The sequence below is a fragment of the Ammodytes marinus genome, assembly GCF_949987685.1.
Source record: "Ammodytes marinus genome assembly, chromosome: 8".
NCBI classification, from domain to species: Eukaryota; Metazoa; Chordata; class Actinopteri; order Uranoscopiformes; family Ammodytidae; genus Ammodytes; species Ammodytes marinus.
Window position 1 is genome coordinate 7738525 of NC_137212.1, and position 25532 is coordinate 7764056.

A 25532-nucleotide genomic window follows, 5' to 3' on the forward strand; every position below is an offset into this window, starting at 1 on the left:
TAAATCCACTCCGAACTTCTCACTTTTGTATTCAAATGTTTTTTTTTATTAAGGTAAACACCAGCATCTTATAAACCAAATATTGGAAATAAAGGCAAGAAGAAAATGTAAGTGTGGAGAAGTGTACAGATATCTGAGGAAAAAAACACATACAGTAAGGCACATCACTCCCCTCTTTGCCAAACAATGGCATTCCGTGTGAAAGAAACCAACAATACATTTCCCCAAAAATTGACTCAACACGCCACGAATGTGTATCACCAAAGTATAAAATACGGTATTGCACTTCAAAGGTTTCCTCAGATTTCTAGGTGAAACATCTCCCCCCTCACAAGGGGACGTCTAACACAATATTTTTTGGAAACCGATATAAAAGCTGGACGTAAACTGCAAACTTTTGGTTGAAAAGATCAACTTAGTAAGTGTTCCACTCTTTGGATTGGTTTAATAAGGTGCTGTATGGTCAAATAATGTAGATACATGCGATACGTTTCTGGTGCAGTGACATTTCAGGACCACATACTCACAATGATAATGATAGAAAAACATTGACACATCTACCCAAATCAACAGTTTGACAAAAAATAAAACATGAAAATGAACCTCCTCAACTGTCTTTGTTTTTTTTTAATTCATATTTTGTGTACTTTATTCTGTGGTCGCATCCAAAATGCAGGTTGGACAAGCCACATACAGTCAGAAACATTGTAGAATTCGTATTAATACGTGATAGCCTTGTGTGAGGGCTGCAGGATATTGTAAACCAGTGCTTCTCAAATGGGGGGGCGCCGTGAGTTGTCAGGGGGGGGGGGGGCTGCCTTGATTTCCAACTGACCAAAAAAAAAATATATATATATTTTTTTTTTAAGTGCTAGCAAGCGCGATGTGTGCTTGTGGATGGTCATATCAGCGCGAAAGGCCGCGATTTGCAGTAAATAAATGTCCACATGTGTCTCCAAGTGTCTCTGTAGGCTATTTAAAAAGAAATCAAGCAAGTAGACTAATAATAACATTAATTAATTATTGGTTATCGCATCACAGAAGGCCTATTGGCCTATAATAATAAAAAAACACCACCTTAACTATGTTTACAGTTTGAAAATGTTTTGAATGAAATGCAAAATTACTCAGTGAATCATTTGCTCTTGTTTCTCTGTCCTGAGATTCACACAGACTGAGCAGTCTTGTTTAAATGTTACAAATTGAGCTAATAAACTGAACTTTGAATTTTTTTGCTGCAGAAGTTATCTCAGCTAATTTTTGTTATCTAATTTGATAATAAGGTGATTGTATGCAGAATGCTCGTGCCAGAAACTCATACAGTGGTTTTGTACAGATAAATAAATAAATATTAGCAGGTTCTCAATAGTATTTAAATTTAGGGGGGGCGCGAAAAAAATTCTGTCCCCTAGGGGGGGGCATGACAGAAAATAATTGAGAACCACTGTTGTAAACCATTTTCTTTCTTTTTTCATAATGGCTCATTCATAATAGTTTAGCCAAAGTCCTGCTGTCACTTTTTTTTTTAATTCTACAACGATTCCAACTGCAGCGGTTTGACTCCAGACTTTGGTGACACTACAGGTAAACAAGTTCTTTAAATGACAATAATACAAAAAAAAAACATACAAACAAACAAATGCTGCATTTGAAGACACACACACACACACAGTGCCCCCGGGTAACTCCTCTGCCTACCTACTGAAGACCCAGGTTGGAGCGCATGTGCTCATACACCACGTAGCTGATGCTGACGGCAGGAATGACCTTCATGAAGTTGGGCAGGATGCCGCGGTAAAGTCCAAAGAAGCCTTCCTTCTCCATAATCTTCTTCACCATCACGTTCATGGGCAGCTGCTCTGAGCCCTCTAGGGAAGCTGGGACAAGACAGAAAAAATAAAATATTTAAAACAAGTTGTAGTGATTTTTGTGAACTGAGTTAATCACTTTATTGAACATGTTAAAAATAATACAAACACAAAATAAAACGAATGAGCAATAAAAAAGGAAATAAATAAAATAAAACAAATGGGATCCCCAGGATCCTATTCACTATTTTATTATTACCTTAGCAACAGTATGTGCCTTTCAATGGTTATTTCTTAACCGGTACTGTTTAATTCACTGCTCGATTGATTCACTTCTTTCTAAAAGTATTTTCAATAGAAATTCGAAAGATGTTTGGTTCTCCGTACCTTGTGCCTGCATCCTGGTGCGGATGAGGGCCAGTGGGTAGCTGGCCAGCTGGCCACACGTGCTAGATAAGGTCCCACAGCCCAGCAGCACCAGGATGCCCGGGTTGGCTGTGTCTTTGGCATATTTGGACAACCAGAAGTTCTTCAGGCTCTGGTGAGGAGAGAAATGTGTTTGCGTGTGTGAAAGGAGAATTCAAATCATTTCAGAAATAAAGTTTTTAAAAAAGCATTAAAAATATCATAATAATATTCACAAACACAAATATTCACGAAATATGACATTTATAGAAGTGGAAAAACCCTTCACTGGTTTTAAAGATGCGGCACACAGAAAATTGAGCTTTGTGTTTAATTGTCAAAACATGATGCAAGACCACATACCTCGTACACTGCCAGGTCTATGCCAGCGTAGGGGATGATGCCTATGATATTGGGAACATAGCCTTTGTAAAACGCCTTCACTCCCTCCTTCTTCAGGATTTTCTTGGCGCAGTCCGCCATTGACGAGTACTGTCCCGTCTTCCTCAGGGTCATACGGGTTTTCATCACCTGTGAGGACCCGGATTATCACAGCACATTTAGGCATGCGGTATTCGGTTTATAAAGGTGATCAAAGTTTTATTTTTTTAAGCTGTTTATTGCCAGTTTTGAAATCCATCTAGTCACATTTATTGTTAAGGCATTAACAATGGTGTTTCATTCAAAGGCTGATTTTTATAGGCTTGGTCCAGTATATCTGGGGTACAAAAGTCAAGATGCTCATATTTTGCATTTATGCTCTTGAGTCAAACTCCAGAGCAGAAAAAAACCAGACTTGAATATCCTCACCACCATTCTCCCTCTTTTTTTCCTTCTCCTTACATACACTTTTCTGATACAGATTTATCAGTAAATAGGACTTCGTTATCCATGGAGAAATGCTGCTATTTCTTAACTTGATCCCTCAATCTTTCTGATTATAATCCAGGTGTTCATGAAAATATAAGAGATTTCCAATATGCTCTCAGAATTTTGAGCCTAACTGTGTGTAAAAAAATGATGAAAAGTGACGAATGACAATGGCAATGCAAACGTTATAAGTGAAGCATCAAGGACAGAAATCTGCATTTTCTTCCGTAAAGGCATTCACATCATTTTAGCTTTCAGGTTAGATTTATTAGGGATTTTTGTGGGATTAAAAAGACATTCTCTAACCTGATGCCAATGTACAAACTCTAAACAAACTGTGGATATACAAACACCTGTAAATGCCTCCACCTCTGCTTACCTCCATGGGGTAGATGGCAGTCTGTGCTGTGGCTCCAGCCAGCGATCCAGCCATGAACCGTTCGTGGGTCTTGACCTTCCCTGGTTCACTGGACAACATCTTCTTATACTGATGGAACACAGTGACAAGGGAGTGTTGCATGAAAACTCAAAGTGGTTGGTGTCAGTAGTAATGAACTTAAGTCAAATTTCATTTTTAAGTCTTTAAAAATGTGCACTATGTAACAGTGTGTCAGAGAAGTTAACGTTTTCTAAGGAATATTTTCACAACTGAATAAAACAACTTTACTCAAAGGAAAATGTGATCCCTGGAACATTGTTTGAAGTTAGAAAGCCTCCTTAAAAGTTACTGTTTCACTGTTGTTATTGTTCAGCAGGGCCCACAAACATATACAGTTACTGCAGGCTCTGCAATTGTAATCAAATGCCTCTCACATGCAATTGCATAGTGCACCTTTAACACAACTGTCGATTTTGTGATGATACATGGTAAAAAGTTGCATTGAAATTGACTTGATACATGGTTTTATTGCTGTTTCTTACCTGCTCATAGGCCATAAACTTAATGGCGGTCTCAGGAGCAATCTTCAGTACGTTGATTCCGTTTCCTCTCCACAGAGACATCAGGCCTCCTTCTTTTATCATTTGCTTAAAACCACCGACCAAGCTGATTTTGTTGCTCTTGGAGGAATGCACCTGGAAATAACAAACAAGTCATAAGCCATTACTTTAAAAAGTTGAATTCATTATTGCATGAAAAGGCAGCATGTGAAACACATTAAATACAATTGAATGAGGGGAATATTTTCGCTACTAATATCTACTGGAACAGCTTCACATTGTATTGTAATTCTGTAGTGTGGCCCATTATGTAAGAATGCATTATCATATGTGGATTATGCAACTTTGAATACTCTGTATTTTGTTTTGGCTAAACCATGTTTCTGTTTGGTCTATAAGTTATGTTGGGGCATTAAGGAGCAAAGTTTAGGACAACTGCACCCTAAAATAAAACTGTGATTGATTTATGAAGTTAATGAACATCCCATAAAGGGGCGATCTGACTGACAACCAATGAAAAGTAGAATTGGACAAACCTGCATGAAAACCTTCATCCTGTCCAGAGGGGCGGTTCCCGTTCGGGACACTGCGCCGGCCATAGCCCCGGCTGACAGCTGCTTCCACCACACACCGGTCGTCTTCTCCTCCTCTGTGAACTCATCTGGGATGGCGAGGCTGTCCCCAATGTCCAGCACCTACACACAACACCATGATAAAGATGGTGGAGAGATATGTTAATGAAATGGTGTCAAAAAGGAGCAAAAATAAAGTTACATAGTTCTTCACATTTATATGTGCTTACTTACAAAACATGTTCCACAAAGGCCAGCAAAACACTTTCACTAGAGCTTTGTATTAATGTTCCATATGTAATTGACATCCTATGGAAAGCTGTATTTGGAGTTCATTTTACACGCATTATACAGCTTCAAGGCCACACACAATTCACAGCTTCGCCTAGAGCTTAATGCCTGGATAAACGCCATGTCCTCGTCCAGAGTCTTGCATAACTACAGCTCCATGCTGTGAGATCAATTACATCATTGCACACCATTAATTAAACCGGTTGTTACAGTAACATCAAATAAGAAATTTAGTTTTTTCCCTCTCTTGCAGCACTCTGCAAAAGCGGCAAAGTGAACTGATAGCGGTTGAAAAGCATATGGAATCAAATCATTATGTGATATTAAGACTTGTATAAGTGATCCAGTTATAGGAACATATTTTACTGCCCCAGACTACTTCAAACTTTTCTGTCAAACCATAAAATAAAGCTTTTATAAATGCTGATATTCCGGTAAGAAATCTTACCTTTATGAATCTTTAAATGTTCTGGTTTATTGAGACTTTTACTCAAAGATAATTTTGAAGTGATGTTGTAACTGTTTGCATTTTCACTGCGAAGTGGAGCCTCCCTAACCCTACCAAATAATGGATCTTTGAGGGCAATACTGAGACCAACATTTGAGAGTTTAAAAAATCCAAACGGAACAAACAAAAAACTAAAACAGTTTAGGATTTAGTTGATTTTAGATTTTAAAAAAACTTGGAAGCGCTCTCAAGCGGACAACACTTTTGCTTTTCTGCGCTACAGTTTCTTATAATATATGGGCCGACATTATTTTTATACAGATGCCAGTGTCTGGAATGGCAATACCAGTCACAGTGATGTGATGATGTTGGTTTTTATATAAAAGCCACATGAACCAAGTTTCGACTCATTATCAGACAACTTGGCAAAGTACACCAACTAGGGATGCACCAAACATTCGGCCACCGAAAATGTTCGAAATGGCAGAATAAGTCATTTTCGGGTTCGGCCCGAAACAGTTAAAAGGCCGAACAAAATTACTGAAAATTGACGAACTAAATGACATGACAATAAGGAATCTTCACTCGTACACATGTTTTCAGAGGAAACGGGTTGAAATCGCTGTATTACGCATGCCATGCCAATAGTCAACGGTGACACTTAGCCTAGTAGTAGATAGCTCTTCCGGTACAATTTGATGCATAAAAACTTACTGTAACCGAAAAGTAATGCCACTAACGTTCATAAAGCGGTTGGTGTAAGCATAGGGTTACAAGTATTGTAAACGACAAGGTTTCTGTCCTCTTATTTCACGGCATTGAACTCGTGAAAACAGCTAGACATGCTGATAGTGAAGGGGCATTGTGAGCGGCTAGCTTCCTGTTAGGCGTACTTCAAAATAAAAGTCAACTCACGTTTGTCCAGTGAAATAATGTTAATGTTTAGCCAGTGAAATGCTTTTACTGTGAAGCCGTAATTTTTTTAGCCTTTGTTTGAACAATAACTTAACCGCTGCGCGCCATGCAATCTATACTATATTCTCCCTGCGTTCCGAATCGCATACTCTTTCTTTTTTCTATTCTACATACTACATCCGACGATAAAAAATAATCTAGTTAGGATGCAGTAGGCATACTATTGGGACATACTTTTACTCTGTTATTTCATCATAACATTGTGCATTGATCTTGCCTCTTGCTTTTATATCCGTCGCATCCCCGTTTGTTTTCATATGGAGGCTTCGTCGATGTGACGTCACAAGAATCGGGACATCCTAAATCTTTTTTCTACATACTATATAGTAGAAAGTATGCGATTCGGAACGCAGCATGTTTTTTAATGTAGAGAGAGATGTGTACCTGGCATATAGGTGGTGACCTATGGTACTATCTATGGTGGTGACACGTTTATTTTGCTAGAAAAACCAGCAGAGCACAAATCTTTCCCCAGCCAAAGTGGCGGGTGGTCTCAATAATTTACTAATCGCTTAGACTACATTGGCGAGTGTTATATTTGAGCCCTGCATGACACCGCTGATCACAGTGATGGTGCCGCGGGGACACCGTGCATGTTATGTTGTCTTCTAACTTTATAACTCGCGTGTGGGTATTTTGATAGCAAATGTTATAGACTACACATGTGTTGCAATCTAAGCCTCCCCCTGGTGGCTTGCTGGGAAAATATGTTGACGCATGTGTGACGTAGTGTGGCAGGTGTGTTATGGGTAGTCAAGAAAATAAATGATAACGTGGTGGTATCAGCCGAGCAACTGGTGCGATTCGTCCTTTTCTTTTTATAATAGTAAGATATACCAGCTGCTCCCAACTACGGTTCGGAGCACGTAAGCTGAGAAAGTAACACTGGGGGCTCGTCCGGGATTAAACAAAACAAGAAGAAAAGTGAAGAGAAAAAGAAAAAGTTACGTCGGACGGTCGGACGCAGTATGACGGCGCTCGGAGCTAGAGCTAAAGGTACCACTAATGCTAATGCGTGGAATAAGAGGCCTGTCGAGATGGACACGCCAAACGTCAGCACCAACCCATTTTTAATGGATATAAGAGACACTAATATGGACGCAGTTAACATCATGGACGGCCGATACGCCGACTGCACTAACCCCTTCGCGGCTAGCATGGAGCTAACGGCAGCCGCGGACGGAGGGGCGGTTCACGGCCAGACGCCGCCGCTCAACCTAGCTTACCCCATGAGCTTTCCCCCCACGCCACCGCCATCACGGTTGACTAACCCGTTCCTAACGCCCGTGGATTATAATGCAAATGGTGAGTCCGAGCACTTTATTCAGCAAACCTGTGACTGTTCAAAACATATGGCAGCCAACCCAGTTGCAGCTTTACCTTACGGGTCGGAAAATAGCCCTGCTCAAACGTTTGCCCTACATGCCGCTAATCAGCAAGCTAACCCATTCACCACCCTGAACTATACGGCACAAAACCCTTTTGCCCCGGCCCACGCACTGTTCCCCCAGTTCACATCGACGCCTTTTCCTCCCTCTATGCCCCAGCCCGTTGAACGTTGTGGAGTAATAAGCTATGATGATAATGACTATGCCCCACACCGCAACACCTACCAATACGGCCAGTCAGCTGCGAGAAAGGCCAGGTCGGCGCCACGGTCATCACACACGGCGCCAGAAGTTGAAACAATGGACACTAGCGACGATGAACATTATGGATATAAAGAGAGAATTCCAATATTGAAGCCAGGCCATTTTGATGGAACAGGCTCATGGAAAGACTTTATTCACCGGTTCGAAAGCTGTGCAAAAGCAAACCATTGGTCAGAGGCAACAATGGCGGTTCAACTGAGATTCAGCCTGAATGGCGCGGCTGGAGCTATTGTCCATAAAAATCCCAGATCTGACCGCTGGAACTACCGGCGCATTGTGGCTGAAATAGAGACTGCCTACGGGCCGCGCTCTGAGCATGCAGCAGCTATCGGCATTGAACTGAGACAAAGGGTTAGGGGGCAGAACGAAGCGCTGCACCTCTTAAGGGATGATATCTACGAGAAAGTGTCCATCGTGTATGCAGACCGTACTGAGCTGGAGCAGGATGCCATCAGTGTGGAGATCTTCACCAACGCCCTGGCCGACGCTGAGGTGGTGCAAAAACTACTGGAGAAGCAGCCACGTACCCTGTCCAGAGCATATGACATCGCACACAGCTACGAGACCACGAGGAGGGCCGCCAGAACAGTCACACAATTCATGCAGCCTGGCCAACGCAGTCTTTTAAATCAGAGAGCCAGGGCCGCCACGGTACGTGAAAATAACAGCATGCCAGCTTGTGTGGAGCCAGTGGGGGTTGCTGTTTGGTCCATCGACTCACCAGAGAGGGCTCCAAGATCCAATCAGCAGTGGCGCCAGAAGAGGGACACTAATTCCAAAATGCCTATGGGGGATGTTCAGTGCCACAACTGCTCCGGTCTAGGGCATATGCAGAGAAACTGCCCTTCTCCCCGTCGACCCAGACAGCAAGCTCGGACAGTCAATAACAACACAGCACCCGACACAGGTATAGTGGTCACCTGTACTGCAAGTCAGGAAGACGACATGTGTGTTAAAATATTCATATATGGACTGGAAATGTGTGCCCTGCTTGACTCTGGTGCTCGGAGGAATGTGTTGCCCCTCCATCTCTTCAACTCCATTCCCACAGAGTCCAGACCCCCAATAGAGCCATCGGTCGCACAGGTCCTGCAGGGCATCGGCCCCGGTGGTCTGGCAGTGCTGGGTGAAGTCAACCTACCAGTACAAGTTGGGAGCCGAGCTACAAATGTGAACTTTATTATGGCCGACACAGCAGAGAGCACCGAGGTTATACTGGGGCACCCTTTCCTACATCAGACAAGTGCCCAGCTGGACTATGGTCGCCGTGAGATAACCCTCTGCGGAGAGAAGGTACCTCGGTTTAACCCAAGCCATCGGCCCCGGGTGCACATTGTTAGAGTGGCCCGCACTACAGTGTTGGAGTCGGGGTGTGAGTATGTAGTCCCCGGCACCGTCCACCTCCGCCATGCCGCTGACGGAGACCTGATGCTGAGCCCAACTAAAGGTTTCATCGAAAAACACCACGTCCTAGTCGCTCACATCGTCGTGCAGGCGCAGCGGTCCACCAACGTTCCCATCAGAGTCTTCAACCCTGGTGCCTTACCTGTCACGTTGAAGAGAGGCGCTGTGGCAGGGATCCTACAACCAGCAACGGTGTTAGGGGAGCTGGAGCCCCAGCCACCTCCGGCCCCTGAACCTATTAACTCTGTCTCTGCTTCTTTACCCATCCACCTTAAGGTCCTGTATAATGAGAGCTGTGCTAGTCTGCCACAGGGTGACCATGAGAGGTTGGCCCGCCTGCTACGGTCTTACAGTGACGTCTTCTCCACGGGGCCCACTGACCTTGGCCGCACTAGCCTCGTGCAGCATGACATCCTCACCACCCCTGGCCCACCTGTGAAACAGCAACCACGCAGGATGGCTAGAGACAAACAAACTGCAGCAGACCAGCAGGTGCAGCAGAGCCTGGACACTGGTGTGGCCCAACCCAGCAACAGCAGCTGGGCTGCCCCAATCGTTATGGTGAGAAAGAAGGATCAGACGTCACGGCTATGTGTCGACTACAGGCCCTTAAATGAGAGAACCATAAAGGACGCTTATCCACTGCCCCGCATCCAGGACACCTTAGACACATTGTCCACCGCCAAGTACTTCAGCACGCTGGACTTAACATCAGGATACTGGCAGGTGGAAATGACGCCGAGAGCCCGAAAAGCTGCAGCTTTCTGCACCCGTAAGGGCCTATTCGAATGGAATGTGATGCCTTTCGGACTATGCAATGCGCCGGCCACATTCCAGAGGCTCATGGACCGTGTCCTGGCCGGGCTACAGTGGGAGACCTGTTTGGTTTACCTCGATGACATCATTGTCCTGGGGCGGGACGGCACTGAAATGTTGGCGCGGCTCGATCAAGTGTTCAACAGCCTACGCGCGGCCAACCTGAAACTTAAACCTTCAAAGTGTTTCCTGTTCCGGGAGCGAGTGGCTTACCTGGGGCACATCGTCTCTGCCAAAGGTGTCGCCACTGACCCCCAAAAGATCCAGAAAGTGATGGAGTGGCCCGCACCACGAAACGTCTCTGAGGTGCGTCAGTTTGTCGGCCTGGCTTCGTACTACCGACGTTTCGTCAAAGATTTCGCCACAGTTGCCAAGCCCCTCCATGAACTCACCAAAAAGTATGCACGCTTTAACTGGACAGATGAATGCCAGGAGGCATTTGAGCAACTGAAAAGCCGGTTGACGTCGGCACCCGTGCTGGGTTATCCCCTCGACAGTGGCGAGTTGATCCTCGACACAGACGCCAGTGACTGGGGAATCGGGGCAGTCCTCTCCCAAGTTCAAGACGGTGAGGAGAGAGTGCTAGCTTATGGGAGCAGGAGAATGTCAGCCACTGAGCAAAACTACTGCACAACCAGACGAGAACTCCTGGCAGCTGTCGAGTTCACCTCTCATTTCCGCCAATACCTGCTAGGGAGATCATTCATCATACGGACTGACCACAGCAGCCTGCGCTGGTTGACTCGGATGAGGGAGCCTGAGGGCCAGCTGGCTCGCTGGCTGGAAAAACTAGCAGAGTACGACTTCCAGGTGGTCCATCGTCCAGGGAAACACCACCAAAATGCGGACGCACTCTCCAGAAGACCCTGCCGGACGTCATGCCCATGCACAGTGCCAGAGCCTAACCTCAGTAACCAGCTCCAGCATAAGGGGATCCAGTGCAACATGGCTGAGAGCCCAGCTGAAGAGGATGCCGGGGAAACTCCTGCAGGGCAACCTCCAGTGGGGGTAGTGGTGCCCGAAGATAGCTATGGAGGCAGCCCCGCAGTCAAGTCTAAGTATCTTCCAGTGGGGGTAGCAGACGCTTTCAGTGACAGTCAAGCTGGTTCTCTGTTCCGTCCAGGTGTCTACAGGGTGAGTGAGCCAGCCCAAACCAACCTGTTCGGTGGCTGGACCCAAGAGCAGTTAATCAGTGCCCAAGAAGCTGACCCAGATATAGCACCAGTGAGAAAGTGGATGGACGAGGGGAGGGGCAGGCCACCATGGGCTGACATAGCACCCTACAGCCCCGCTACCAAAGCCTACTGGTCGCAGTGGAAAAGGCTCTACCAGAAAGAGGGAGTTTTGTTGAGGAAATTCTACTGCACAGATGGAAAGGTGTTCTATCCACAGATCCTGATGCCTCAAGAGTACCGCACCTCAGTCACAGAGCAATTGCACGATGGCCCAGTCGGCGGCCATTTTGGAGGAGAAAGAACACTCGCACGTCTCAAGGCCCGGTACTACTGGTACAATATGAGAGATGACGTCACTCTGTGGTGCCGCACCTGCACCAGCTGTGCTGCAAAAGCCCGCCCGAAGAAAACACCTCAAGCCGCCATGGGCACAGTGAGAGTTGGTGCCCCCTTCGAACGCATTGCAGTTGATTTAATGGGACCACTAAACGAAACCGAAAGGCACAACCGCTACATAATAGTGGTACAAGACTACTTCAGCAAATGGGTGGAAGCCTACCCGGTTCCCAATGAACAAGCAACAACAGTGGCCGAAAAGATTGTTTCAGAGTGGGTGTGTAGATACGGGGCTCCACAGTGCCTACACAGCGACCAAGGTACCAATTTCGAGTCAGCTGTGTTCCAGGGAATGTGTGAGCTGCTGGGAATCGACAAGACACGGACCACGCCGTTTCGCCCGCAGTCAGACGGCCAAGTAGAACGCTTTAATGCCACCCTGCAGAAAATCATAGCCACCACTGCAGAACGATGTCACTGGGACTGGGACATTATGACCCCATATGCAGTCATGGCTTACCGTGCCTCCAAACACAGCTCCACGGGCCTGACACCTAACATGATGCTGTTCGGACGGGAAATTACAGAGCCAGTGGACCTTGTTGCTGGGTTGCCACCTGACTCAGACAACACTGCTACCCCTCCAGCCTATGTCGTACAGCTCCGGGAAAGGCTGGAGCTAGCTCACCAGTTGGCTCGGGAGGCGCTGGGAAAATCTGTTGAGCGTGCCAAACGACAGTATGACAAAAATGTTTGCAGAGTCCAATACAAAGTTGGTGATGCAGTATGGTTCCTAGTCAAAGGCACCAAGAGAGTAAAGAACAAAGTGCGGAAGTTCCTGCCTTCCTACGAGGGTCCGTACTTCATCATGGGTGTGCTGGACGACTTGGTCTACCGGATTAAAAGGGGTCCGAGGATGAAGATGAAAGTCGTTCACCACGACAAGCTTAAAGCTTACCATTCGAGGACAACACTAGACAACGGCTGGGTCTTTCAAGAGGCTGAAACGTGGGCACCTGTGCAGTGTTGGGAAAGTTCTTTTTCTACGTGAACTAGTTCAAAGTTCAGTTCACACCCTTTAAAATGAACTAGTTCAGTTCATAGTTCATAATTCAAAATTCTGAACTAAGTTCACAGTTCAAAAATGAACTAGTTCATAGTTCTTTTTTTAAAATATGTTGCTGCAGGCTATTATTTTTCTAAATAATTCCATATAGAACCACAGACAGAAATTATTTCAATAACATTCAGTCCACACTAGAAGCCAGCTGCAGCTCTTCACCCTACAGTATATTCTCAAAAACATGAGGAAAAAGTTGCTGTTTAAATGTTTTTTTAAATGAAGAATTATTCAAACAAAAACGGTTAAGGTGCAAATTTTTTTCCATTTTTATAATTTTCCAAACCTGGAAACAGTTCACATGAAAGGTCATTCAAAGAAAGCAATACTGAAAAATATACCAGGTAGGTTCTACTGTACAAACAAATTAGCCTACAACTTAAACTAGTAAAACCCTCAAGGAGACCATTCTAAACTGCAGTGTAGGGCCTACTGTTAACAACAAATTCTAGAAGATGTGTTGACATACTTATTAACACAAACACAATCTGAGGTAGGTAACAATCATACGAAGGAGAGGTAGAGCCTGAGGCTAGGTCCATGGTCTGAGTAAGTGCTGCTGCATTCATTTGTTTTTGTTTTTTTCCGCGGTGTTTCGCATTTTGATGACGCAGCGGCGGTGCGACGCTGTGGTGGCATGTGTTGCCAGATTGGGTGTTTTTCAGCTACATATTAAGGGCTGTTTACGCTGTCTTTTAGCGGGGGTTTTCTTTGGAAATCTGGCACTCGATGAACGATTGAACGACTGTAAGAGCGCCGTTCACAAACGCCAGAATGAGCGCGTTCGCAAAAACGTTCATGAGGCAGAAATACATACGTTCAGTTCACGTTCGCCCCCAATATGAACGAGTTCATGAACGAACGTTCATTGAACGCGTTCAGGCACAACACTGCACCTGTGGAGGCGCCATCCCCGTCGTCAGACCCTAGCTCTTCAGAAATCGACATCAGTCCCCTCGACCTTTGGGGCACATCACCAGAGACGGAGGACCCTGCTGTGGAGGCCCTTCCAGGTCTCTTCTCTTCACCACAATCATCGCCAGCTTCGCCGAGCAGCAGCCAGCTCCCTTGCCACCCCGCTGAGCCTTCACTGGAGGAGGCTGGGACCCCGCATACGGCCAGGCGAGAAGCTGCTCGTCCTCTTTTGAACTCCACCCCTCGGCGTCGACCCCGGAGGGTCCGCAGAGCTCCTAACATGTTTGGTGACTGGATTGGTCACTGAGCATATTTGCCTGAGGTTGGGTGTAGGCGGATCGCTGCCCTCCTCAGAGGAAAAGAGTTCCAGTAAAATAAATAATAAAAGACAACAAAAACAAAAGAGTTCCTGTGTTGTCAAAACAAAAAAAAAAGTTACAGTTTGACAATAACAAAGAGTTCCAGTTCAGTCATACAAGTTTAACTTGACTGTTGTAGGTTAAAATGTGAAGTTACAGTATGGGCGTAATATAATTGTTTGTTTCAACAGTTGGTAATTTGAATACTAATGGGCCGCATAGTTTTGTTATAGCATCTTAATGAGCATGCGTGTGGAAAACAATGTGAAAGAAAGAAAAACGTTATTTGTTTGATAAAAAAAAATATTGCCTTATTTTTGCACTTAAAAATCCTGCACACTGGAGTAACCTTACGCAAACATTAAATGGTGTGAGTAAAATAATAGTCACATTTTTCTCCTTTGGATGTAATTGCCATGTTTAGGACATTTGCTTACCTGTACGAAAGAAGGACTACGCAATATGCTTTAATTGACATTTATGGACATTGCCTTTTCACCTTAACTTCCCCCTGGAAGAGGACCCCTTCAAGGACTGTGGGATATACGTGTTATGGTTGGGGATGTTTATTTAATGACTGTCTAATTAATATTTTCCTGGGTACAGTGTAATGATGCTGGAGATATGTTATAATGGTTTAATCATCCTCCAGAGTGGGGGTAGTGTTGCAATCTAAGCCTCCCCCTGGTGGCTTGCTGGGAAAATATGTTGACGCATGTGTGACGTAGTGTGGCAGGTGTGTTATGGGTAGTCAAGAAAATAAATGATAACGTGGTGGTATCAGCCGAGCAACTGGTGCGATTCGTCCTTTTCTTTTTATAATAGTAAGATATACCAGCTGCTCCCAACTACGGTTCGGAGCACGTAAGCTGAGAAAGTAACACATGTGTGAAGTGGAGCCGTGACGTCAACGTTACCAGGGAAAATGGTTTTGCAGTTTTGCAGGTACCAAAACAGTTGATCTCAGAACTTTGCGGTTTCATGCCTGCGTTTGCTGTTTTCATATAAATGATATAGTGCATCCGCAAAAGTATTTTCACGGATGCACCGTTTCGTGTTTTCGTATAAACAGCACCTAAAGAATATGTCCAGTAAGCCGCCTCCCCCCCGTTAGTTTCAGTCTTCAGCCGAAAAAATTACAATCGCCTCCTAAGCATGGACATCGTTTAAAGCAGGGGTGTCCAAACTACGGCCCGCGGGCCAACTGCGGCCCGCGGCCCGCTTTTTATTGGCCCGCGGCCGATTTTAAGAATATAATGTAATATGGCCCTTTAAAAAAAAAAAAAAAAAAAATTTTTTTTTTTTTTTTTTTTTGCATTTCTTAGTTAACCCACTAGTGCAGGGGTGTCAAACACTGATTGATTGGCCTGTGGCACATTTTAAAAATATAATGTAATATGGCGCTTTTAATTTTTAAATAATTTAAATGCACTCATTATATTACAGAGAAATATGTCCCATAAAAGAAAAAGAGCTACAAGCCCATCCCAGAGGACCCTGCATAATATTTTATTTTAAATTAATATTATTATGGAAAATCTATGTCCTTCTCCAATAGCTTCTAATTCATCTGACACAGTGTCTCCATTTTTTTTTCATACAAAATTAATACTTAAAACTTAATTTCCCTCTCAAAGTGCACCAGATTCATGCATTTCACTTTAAAAACGTAAAAAAATCTCCCGGGGGGGCATACCCCCGGACCCCCCTAGGAGGGTCGAGACCTCGGCTGGATACTATTTTCACCCTGCTGGATATTGGACGCAAAGGCAGAAAACACTGGATGTATCATTGGCATATAAGCAAGAGGGGAAATGTGTCTGTTTAATGTGCAAGGAAAGTGTTACCGTGAAGAAGGATTACAATTTACGAAGACACTATGAAACTAAACATCAGAGCAGCTACATGTCCTGATAAATGTGTTATTTTTGCAAAGTGGCCCGGCCCTTCGTAGATTTTTCTGTATGTGGCCCTCAGTGAAAAAAGTTTGGACACCCCTGGTTTAAAGCCTCTCATTGTTAAGATCATTAGGGCTTTGATGCAAATTCTGAAGTCGTGGGAGCTGTGGTGCACTTTTTTTTAGAGCAACTCAACCTGCACTGCAAACAAATTAAAAAAGGCAATAAGTCGTTCTTTTTGTAGATCTATCCTCATATAAGTCAAGGTACAAATCAATGAGTGGTTCACAATTACATTCCTAGTAAAATGTTCATTTTACTCTTAGATTTGAAGGTTTTACTGTTTCTTTATAGGGTTGCTTTTTAGTTGTAGGCTATGTTTGAGGAGAACATTTGGGAGTTCATGTATGCAATGTTGAAAGAATTGGCAAAATAATTTAACAAAACTGCAAAAGCCACTTTCGGTATTCGGTTTCGGCCAACTGTTTAATTTTATTCGGTTTCGGCCAAGAATTTTCATTTTGGTGCATCCCTAACACCAACCTACCATTTCCAGCTCCATCTCATAGATTGCTCCATCGTCTTCAAAGCCGATGAAAAACTTTTGCTGTTGTTGCTGCAGCAGACCCATGGCCATCTCAAGCCTCTAACAAAGCTGCTGATCTAGTGCAATACGGTCCCAAGTTTTGTACAAGCACTCTCCTAAACTCAAACTCTCCAACCCATCACAAATCTTTACACAATTCTAATGAAGTGCCCGGTCCAATGCTGAGGGCCAGCAGATCCAGACCCACAACAGCCCGAGCGGAGGGACGCTGAACCCCAAAGTGGCCTGTAACCATCGGCGTGAACACTGGAGTTTGCAGGACGCTCCCACTGCCATAAATGTCTCCACCGATGTCCCATCTGAGCTACCTGACTCCTGCCCTGTTCTAGACTCACTGACTTCCCATTGACATACAAGATAATCCACTTTAGGTCAGACTGAAATGAGATTATCACTGCCTCAGATTTGCATCCACAAGTGTATTTGAACTCAGAGGCATTGCGAGCGAACCCCAGGCAGCGAATGTCAGAGATTAAGCCATTGACTGGTACTGGCTGTCTCTGGCATTCAGCCATGGTACATTCCTATACAGCGAACATTCAAAAACGGTAATATTAGGATTTGAACTTTCTTTACAAAGTCTAACAAGCTGCAACATTTTTAGGAGGGGGATATTTGGTTCGATACCGAGGTTTGTTAACAATTTGGACTTATTTTCTAGAACTGGAAGAAGGCCCCCAATAAGGCTATTAATGGGTTTGCTAACAGTCTCTAAACAACCTCTTTTTTCAAGAAAAGGTCATTGTGAAAAATGTTAAGTCAAGATTCCTTTCTAATATAACCCAGCTTTTCAAGATTTCGATTTTACAATCTAGACCATAATCAGTCTCTAATCACCTCTCCTCCCTCCTTTTCCTCACCTCTGCACTGTAAAGGAATGACTGTAATCTGTTGACGCAGAGGTACTGAACCTGTGGCACAAAGTGCGCGTCCAAATCCTGTTCCCGCTAACCACTCTCTCTCACAACTTTCCCTTTTAGCACGAAGGTTCTAAGTGTGATGTCCAGAACAGTCAAAGGACACGGAAGGCACACAGACTGTCGACCGTTTGGCCTCCATGTCTTCCCCACTTTAAAATAAAATGAAGTTTCTAACTAGTGGGGCGACTGTGGCTCAGGTGGTTAAGCTGGTTGGCCAATGATCCTAGGGTTGGCGGTTCGATCCCAGCCCGGCCACTTGTGTCATGGTCGTTGTGTCCCTGGGCAAGACACTTCACCCACCTTGCCTCGTGTGAATGTGTATGACTGCTGTATGTTTGAGGTGGTGGTCGGAGGGGCCGATGGCGCTGAATGGCAGCCTCGCTTCTGTCAGTCTGCCCCAGGGCAGCTGTGGCTACTATGGTAGTTTACCACCACCGGTATGACTGTGTGTGAACGAATTGTCTGGAACCCTGTAAAGCGCTTTGAGTATCATGAAAGGCGCTATATAAATCCAAGCAATTATTATTATTATTATTATTATTATTTTAGTGATTTATGTGTAGGAAATGCTCATTTCTTTATTATCATTAGCATGAGGGCATGACGGAATATATTGTACAACATGCTTCTGTTTTCTTAGATAGGGAACTGGACAAACACCTATTTATCCAGTGCCATCCATGCATGGTAATCATATGTCATCTCATCAAAACAAAAGAGACACAGCTTGTAAAGGTACCTCCAAATCATGCAAACAAGATGTTTCAAATATATAAAAGATTAGCCTTGATCTTTGGTTGCAAAAGGAAAATATTTTGTTCATTCTATGTTCATTAAAATAAAACCATTTGACAGTTATTCTCAGCTGCTTACCGTGGAGTGCTTCCAGTAGCGAATAATATCCTGCAGGTTGGTGGCCGGGTTGAACAGGAAATGCTCCCTCCATTCGTTCCAGTCCAAAGTCATGGTGCCGTCCACATCGATACTGTACAGGGAGAGACAGGAGACATTGAGCATTTTACTACTTTTGTTCTGAATATTTTCGAAAATGTTTGCCTTTTTCACTAGATAAAATGTAAAAAAAAAAGAGCTGACAGAATATTCTTAGAGTGGAGAGAGAGAGCTGAGAGAGAGAGAGAGAGCTGAGAGAGAGAGAGAAAAAAAGAGAGAAATGTGGGATGACATGAAACAAAGGCTGTCAGCTGGACATGACTGGGTGGACTTTTTGATCATATGGTCAGAGCCTTGATCTCCCTAGCTACCAGGACAAATAAACATTGTGTATCTTTAACAAAAACGAGAATGGTCAGTTATTATTATTTGGGACCAAAACTGAAGACAATACATTTAAGGTCAGGCAATGATGTATGTTTAGAAATGTCTTTTTAAGCTTTAATAAGCTGTGAATTATAATAGTATTGCGTTTATCCAGATGAAAGTAACAATCTATCCTGTGGACTCCTTGTCACATCGTCTCGCCCTCCAAAGAATATGGACAACTGGATTAGGAACTATGCTGACACTCTATTCCAAATCACATTCACTCTCTAGACCAATTAACTTTGTCCTTACGTCTGCTAAGTCAACGTGAGACAGAAAGAGAGGGAGAGGGAGGGAGGGAGAGCGAGAGAGAGAGATGTGGGATTTGCCTTAAAGCATAGATAGTGGCGAGGGAGCATGCAAACAGGAATTAGGTCACAAGTCATGAAGACTGATGTCATCCAAACCACTGCTAATTCTAACAATAAATATCTTAAATGAAGTACACTTTCACAATAAAACGGTTAAAAATATGGCTAAATAACTGAAATATTATCCTAAATCCTTTGTATTTCATTCATGTACTTCCTCATTCTCAGCTCAGCTTTCTTACACTGATCAAGAACTCTCTGCGGTTTTCCGACTTATCATTCTGTATGACTGACAGACAGACAGTCATGCACATCCTGCTTTACTTCTCTTTCTAGTTCTGGATGTCAGACGTGCTGCTGTACGTCTGCTGCTTCATGCAAATACACTGACAACAATGTGGAGCTCAGTTCATACACACAGGGCCTGGTTTGCACAGCACATACAAATATGAAGTGTTGAACAGGATCAAACTCAGTTAAGCATTTCCACAACAGTACTTCTTATTCTGCAAAAAAAAACAGTAGTTCTTAAACTGCAATTGGAAGCGAGGTGAATTTGAAATTTACAAAACTGAATAGCATCAATAACTTTTTTAAATGCTACCATACACGTAGTGAGTGAGTATGGAAATGACTTGGACCTACACATTTTAACATCTTCTGATTTAGAAAGGGAGAGTACATAGCAAATATGTGTCTTAAGACAGGTGCTTCACAGAGGGAGGAGCAGATCCCCAGAAGAATGTAGACTTCTGCACACTGTCTAACTTGCAAGAGCAGTTTATTTGCATTGGCCTTCATCATGCAAAAAAAGTGTTTTCCTAAAGTAAGTTTAGCCCCAAAACACTACAATCATTTGTCTTTACAAAATGTTGTCCTCATTTGAAGACTTTTATTTGATATGATACTATTAATGATCTCGTGTTTTTACTTTCTGCTACTCAGACAGACTTCTGAATGTTAATCATGTGCGATCCGCCCACTTCCCAACCAAACTACAGTCTGACTGAGCTGCTTATCAGTCCCTCACACCGGTCACCACCTTTAACATCTTGTTTTCACTTTTAACTCCCGGCTAACTATTCAGAGCACACCAAGCACTACAGGGGAACCTTCCTGAATAACAAAAATAAGCAAAAAACACCTTTGAAGGATCTTCTGTGCCTCCTCTTTGGTGATTTCCAGGCCCAGATCGGCTAGCGACTGCTTTATCTCCATGAAGTCCACCCGACCTGTAGAACATAAAAAACACAGTAGTGGAGACATTTCTCACATGCTGAGGAACATACAGTACGTTCCCTGCCACTAACATTAGAGATTATTACTACACTCATACTCAAATGTTTTAGTTGTACTTTTAAGGTACATTTTAACACCACTCTTTATATTTTTCAAATAATGCTTAAATCAATAAACTTGGAAGATTCCTATGTAATATACTGTAATAATTACACCATACCATCGTTGTTTTTGTCCAAGCTCTTGAAGGTCAGACGTAGCTTCTTCTCATGTTCCTTGAGATACTTGGTGAACTCGTCGAAGTCAAGCCCGTCATCTTTGTCTTGGTCTCCAGAGGAAACTATTTTCTAGAGAAAAACACAGAATATTAGAAATCCAGCAGCTTCATGTCACATGACATTGGCTGTCTGGGGTCTGGCCTCTGCACTGGGCGGTGGGAGAGGTTTTTATTTCTCTTCCTGTGTTCAGTCCTCTAATTGGTCTGATTATCTGTCATTATCTTGCCCTTTCTACTCTTTCTTCATCATTTTATAATTCCTGCTCTATTTTGAAAAATGTTGTATATATTTGTCTGCTTTAAAAGTTATTTCAAAAGTGCTACGTAGGTAAAAGGTATCCATGTTTGTAGAGAAACTATCCTACTGCAAGTCAGTGGACATATTTATTACTTCTTTATATCATATCATTATCGCATAATCTCTTTGGATGAAGAAAGCTCCTGTTTCCCAACACCTGGTTATTACAGCACTCACCTTTACCCAACCTTTTCTCCTGATTCATGCTTTTAAACTTATCAAGTCTCACTAATGAGTGAGAGGAATGTGGGATTGTTTGATTAGCAGAGGTGGGACAGTTTCCTCTTAAATGTCACAGCCCACAATAAAATGCTCACCTACACCTACACCTTGACCTTTGAGGACGTTTCAGGACATTCTTGTGCAACTTATTTGTCCTACCGCCTTGCTATTACTGTTAGTGTTGTAGACAAACCAGAGAGGCCAGATTGTTAAGACCATATCCAAAACCCAGGTTCTGGAATCCGAACGGAACTGAAAAATAGTAGATCGGTGCATCTCTAGATACATATGGACCTATTCCTGTGAAATACATGTAGTGCAAAGTACAGACAAGAAAGCTAGTGACTAATGACATTTTTTGTAATGAATTTATAATTTAAAGTAAATGATCAAACAAAAAATAAAAAAATGTACAGGTTCCAATTTCTTGAATGTTAAGATTTGCATTAAGATATTAAATGTTTTATAATAAAATACATTTAATAAGCCTATCTATATATTCAGATTGCTGATATGTTAAAATATGTCATCACTATTTTTGGACATTGTATTGCCTTAAAAGAAACTATTTGCTGGCAATAGAGTAGGCTACAGTATATCAAGCTTGTAGTAGGCTACTTGAGTAAATGTATTTAGTTGCTTTCTTTTGAGGCCTGTCATTTAGAATCAGGGTTAGCATAGTTGAGTGCAATGGGGAAACTGCAGCCAGCCTAAAAATGCAGCAGTTGGCTACTGCACATTCCTGACTACTTTCTCTCCCTTTAAGGATCTGTCTGTGTGTTGTTGTTTGCATAGACTGTGTTATTAAGGCTACTACCTGGGCTGCTCCCTTCCCAGTCTTGATGCCCATGGCAGCAAGGCCTGCCTTCAGCTCGGACACGTCCACTTTTCCATCCTTGTTGGTGTCCAGCTTGGCGAACAGATCCTCGTACGTTTTCGTCGCATCTTCGGCACATTGACAGTCCGTGAAAAACAGCTTCCTCACGACTTGATACATCGTGACAAATTGAACGTCTCACAGAACCGAACTACTACAGCTGCTGAGGAAACACAAGCACACACACGCAAACACACGCACACTCACTCACTCACACATACAGGCTACACAGGCCGATTCCTGTGGCTGCTGGCACTTCTGGTTTGATGCAGCAGGATAGTCCCGTGTGATTTCCGCAGTGAGTCTGGGAAAAGAAAGTCGGAAAAGTCCTCAAGAAAAAAGATAACTTGACAGGCCTAGCTAGAGTGTAGATTCACAGAAAGCTGTTTTCGGATGAGGTAGGTTGGCAGCGCTGATCAAAAGGGTGGGGAGACTCGGGGTAGTTTGCCTGAGAAGACCTCCTCTTTTACTGCGCGCACACACACATTACAGGGACACACCCTTCAGCAGGAACAACACACTCCTTCTGAGTTTACTATATTATGGCGTGTATTTCCTATATGGGAAACAGGCCTACTCGAGAAAGCTGCCCATTTTCTTAACCTTCTTTCAACTAGTTTATCCACCAATGCATTCCCAAAGCTTTTAACGTCTGCTTTTTCAGAGCAATTCAGTGCCGTGGTTTTGTGGTGTAATACCCACACACGCACATGCATGATATTCATATAGCCTACTCACAGTTAGTAGGCCTTGAGTCCTTGCCCCCATTCAGTTCTATGAGTCATACCCACAAGAATCTGACAGCTGCACCGGGTAAAACTATAGGCCTACCCCCAAAACTTTAATTGTTCTAAATAAAGCTATTGCTCTACTACATTGTGAAAAACTGGAAGTATGTAGCCTTTTAACCTCTCAAATTCTGGTTTTCAAATTCATGTTGAGCATCAAATGCTTCCAAAAACTGTCCAAATATGGCCAGGTGCAGGTGGTGTTTTGAGAAAACCATTTCTTGGCCTATTTTCGCCTTTTGATTTTATTATCTCCTAAATGCAATTCCAATGATTTCTCATGTCTTATTTTTATTCAGGCTACATTTTTTATGTATTTATATGCCCCTTTAAAGCCCTTTCAATTCCATTGTGTCTGAATTGTGCTATAATAAACTCCCCTTGCTTTATTTTAGTGTTGTAGCAGTGCTTAGAGTGTACCACGAGGTGGCGACAGATATTACATAAGAGCAGCTGGTTTCACTGTGTTGGTGTAATCCAATACTTAGAGCTGCTGGCGTCCTGCCAGGCCGCCAGGGGGCGACGCAGAGAGGAGGCGGGCTTCTCTGAACTGAACTTCCGTCAAGCTAATGGGTGCCATTACTGTACATCCGTTTCAGCAATGCATATTTCGAGATAAAAGCGGGGACATAACGCTTTAAAAGTCAAAATGTAAGTAATCTGACATAAAAAGAGCAAATTCTCTGTCAAATAGTAACATAAATTCATCTGAACTGGCATACGTTAAAATAGTCTAATCTTGGCACATTGTAGCCTATGTGTGCAGAGCAAGTAAGCAGGTAGGCCTACAACTTTTTATTTTTGCATTATTGATGGACTAGCCTAGTTTAAAAGTAGATAATGTGAACGTTGTTGGACTAGGCCTAATACAATAAAAGGTGCATTTATAAATTGCTTTCTAAATTTGTATTATAGCCCCTAACTATTTTAATTTGTGTAGGCTACCAGTGGGGAAGAGAATGCGTTTTTTTTTTTTTTTTTTTTTAAATAACAATAGGGTAGGCTATATTGTAAAAATAGTGTTGGAAAAGTGTTGGACTCAAAATCCTAAAAAAGTATTAGCATCCAAATGTACAAAGTGGAGACACTGTACTAGGAGAATGGCCCTTTGAGTCATATCGTCTTATCATCAAATGTTGCAGTTTTTGAACGTGGGGCTAGTATTTAAAAAAACAACACCTACCACAAATAAATGTAGTGGTGGAGTATAAAGTCAAGTATTTGAGTAAACTACAAATATCTTAAAATTGCACTTAAACCATTTGGCGCAATATGGAAGAGAGTGGACACAGAGAGCTTTCTCTAAAACATAAAAACTTTAGACACTTAACTAATTTATTTACTTAATTTTGATATATATATATATATATTGAGCCTTTTGGAATTTTATTTATGTTAACCATTATTAATTTTTTTTTTTCAATACCAGTATTTTTTATATGAAATAACAGATGTTTGTTTATCAATTCAACATTTTTCTTTTCCAGAAATCAATTGTTAAAATAGATAAAACAAATTATTTGACAAATGTTGTATGTGCAAAAGTTTGTGAACCCTAAGCTGCATTGCTTAAATCGAGCAAGGTAAACACAATCAGGTGGGCCAAATTGATTGATGAAATAGACCAATGTAATGAGAGATCTTTAGGGAAGAAATTGGGCGCCACTAGATAAAACACGGATAAAACCAGGTCAGTTTAGGCCCACCAAACTGAACCCATACAGGTCAGACATGCTTAAAGGGAAAAATATCTCAGAATATCTCAGGAATAGAGTTGTGATGCTGCACATTTGTCTCGGGACAGCTATAAATTAATTCAAAAAAAGTTTGAGCTCCATCGGTCCACAGTGAGGCAAATCATCTACAAATGGAGAGCTTTAAGAGTGACTGAACATCTGCCTAGAAGTGGACTTCCTTCAAAAATATCTTCAAGCGCCACAAGAAAAGTATTTTTTTAGTTAAAAGCCAACCCACACATTACATCTAGTGATTTGCAGACCTCTCTTGCAACATCTGGGACAGATGTGCATGGTTCCACAATAAGAAGAAAACTCAGTCAACATGGCTTTCAAGGGAGGGTTGCTGAAGAAGCCTCTGCTCTCAAAAAAGAACAAAACTGCTTGTCACAGCTTTGCCAGAGAGCACCTGGAGATACCTGAAGTCTTATTCTGTGGACAGATTAGTCCAAAATTGATCTGTTTGGTCATAACCAAAACCGCCATGTTTGGGCAAAAACGCAACTCTGCCTACCACCAACAGAACCTTCTCCCAAGTGAAGAATGGTGATGGCAAATGGTCTGCAAATCTCCAGATGTAATGTGTGGGTTGGCTTTTACCTGAAAAATCCCTTTTCTTGTGGTGCTTGAAGATATTTTTGAAGGAAGTCCACTTCTAGGCAGATGTTAAGTCACTCTTAAAGCTCTCCATTTGTAGATGATTTGCCTCACGGTGGGCCGATGGAGCTCAAACTTTTTTATACGAATGTATAGCTGTCCCCAGACAAATGTGCAACATCAAAACTCTATTCCTGAGATCCTCTGAGATTGTTTCCCCTTTGAGCATGTCTGACCTGTATGGGTTCAGTTTGGTGAGCCTAAACTGACCTGGTTTTATCTTTGTTTTATCTAGTGGCGCCCAATTTCTTCCCTAAAGATCTCTCACTACATTGGTCTATCTATTTCATCAATCAG

General features: G+C 42.9%; 1 protein-coding gene across 1 annotated transcript; it reads right to left on the minus strand.

The window, feature by feature from the left end:
- Window positions 1-24: 24 nt before the first annotated feature.
- On the minus strand, window positions 25-22503 carry LOC307254857 (mitochondrial adenyl nucleotide antiporter SLC25A24-like). The gene is made up of 10 exons (XM_080033392.1): window positions 21995-22503; window positions 20601-20727; window positions 20286-20373; window positions 18384-18495; window positions 4559-4717; window positions 4005-4157; window positions 3463-3570; window positions 2577-2744; window positions 2196-2346; window positions 25-1877 (listed from the first exon to the last, which is right to left on the minus strand). The coding sequence occupies exons 1-10, from the start codon at window positions 22172-22174 to the stop codon at window positions 1699-1701; spliced, it is 1425 nt and encodes a 474-aa protein (XP_079889518.1). The 5' UTR covers window positions 22175-22503; the 3' UTR covers window positions 25-1698.
- Window positions 22504-25532: the final 3029 nt, after the last annotated feature.

Excerpts from the sequence above, each read along its gene's own strand:
- LOC307254857 (XM_080033392.1), bottom strand. The coding sequence starts at position 22,174 with ATGTATCAAGTCGTGAGGAAGCTGTTTTTCACGGACTGTCAATGTGCC. Across the intron at positions 3,571-4,004 it reads AGTTTATGGCCTATGAGCAG|TATAAGAAGATGTTGTCCAG; the intron begins GTAAGAAACAGC and ends GTGTTCCATCAG. Across the intron at positions 1,878-2,195 it reads CACCAGGATGCAGGCACAAG|CTTCCCTAGAGGGCTCAGAG; the intron begins GTACGGAGAACC and ends GTCTTGTCCCAG.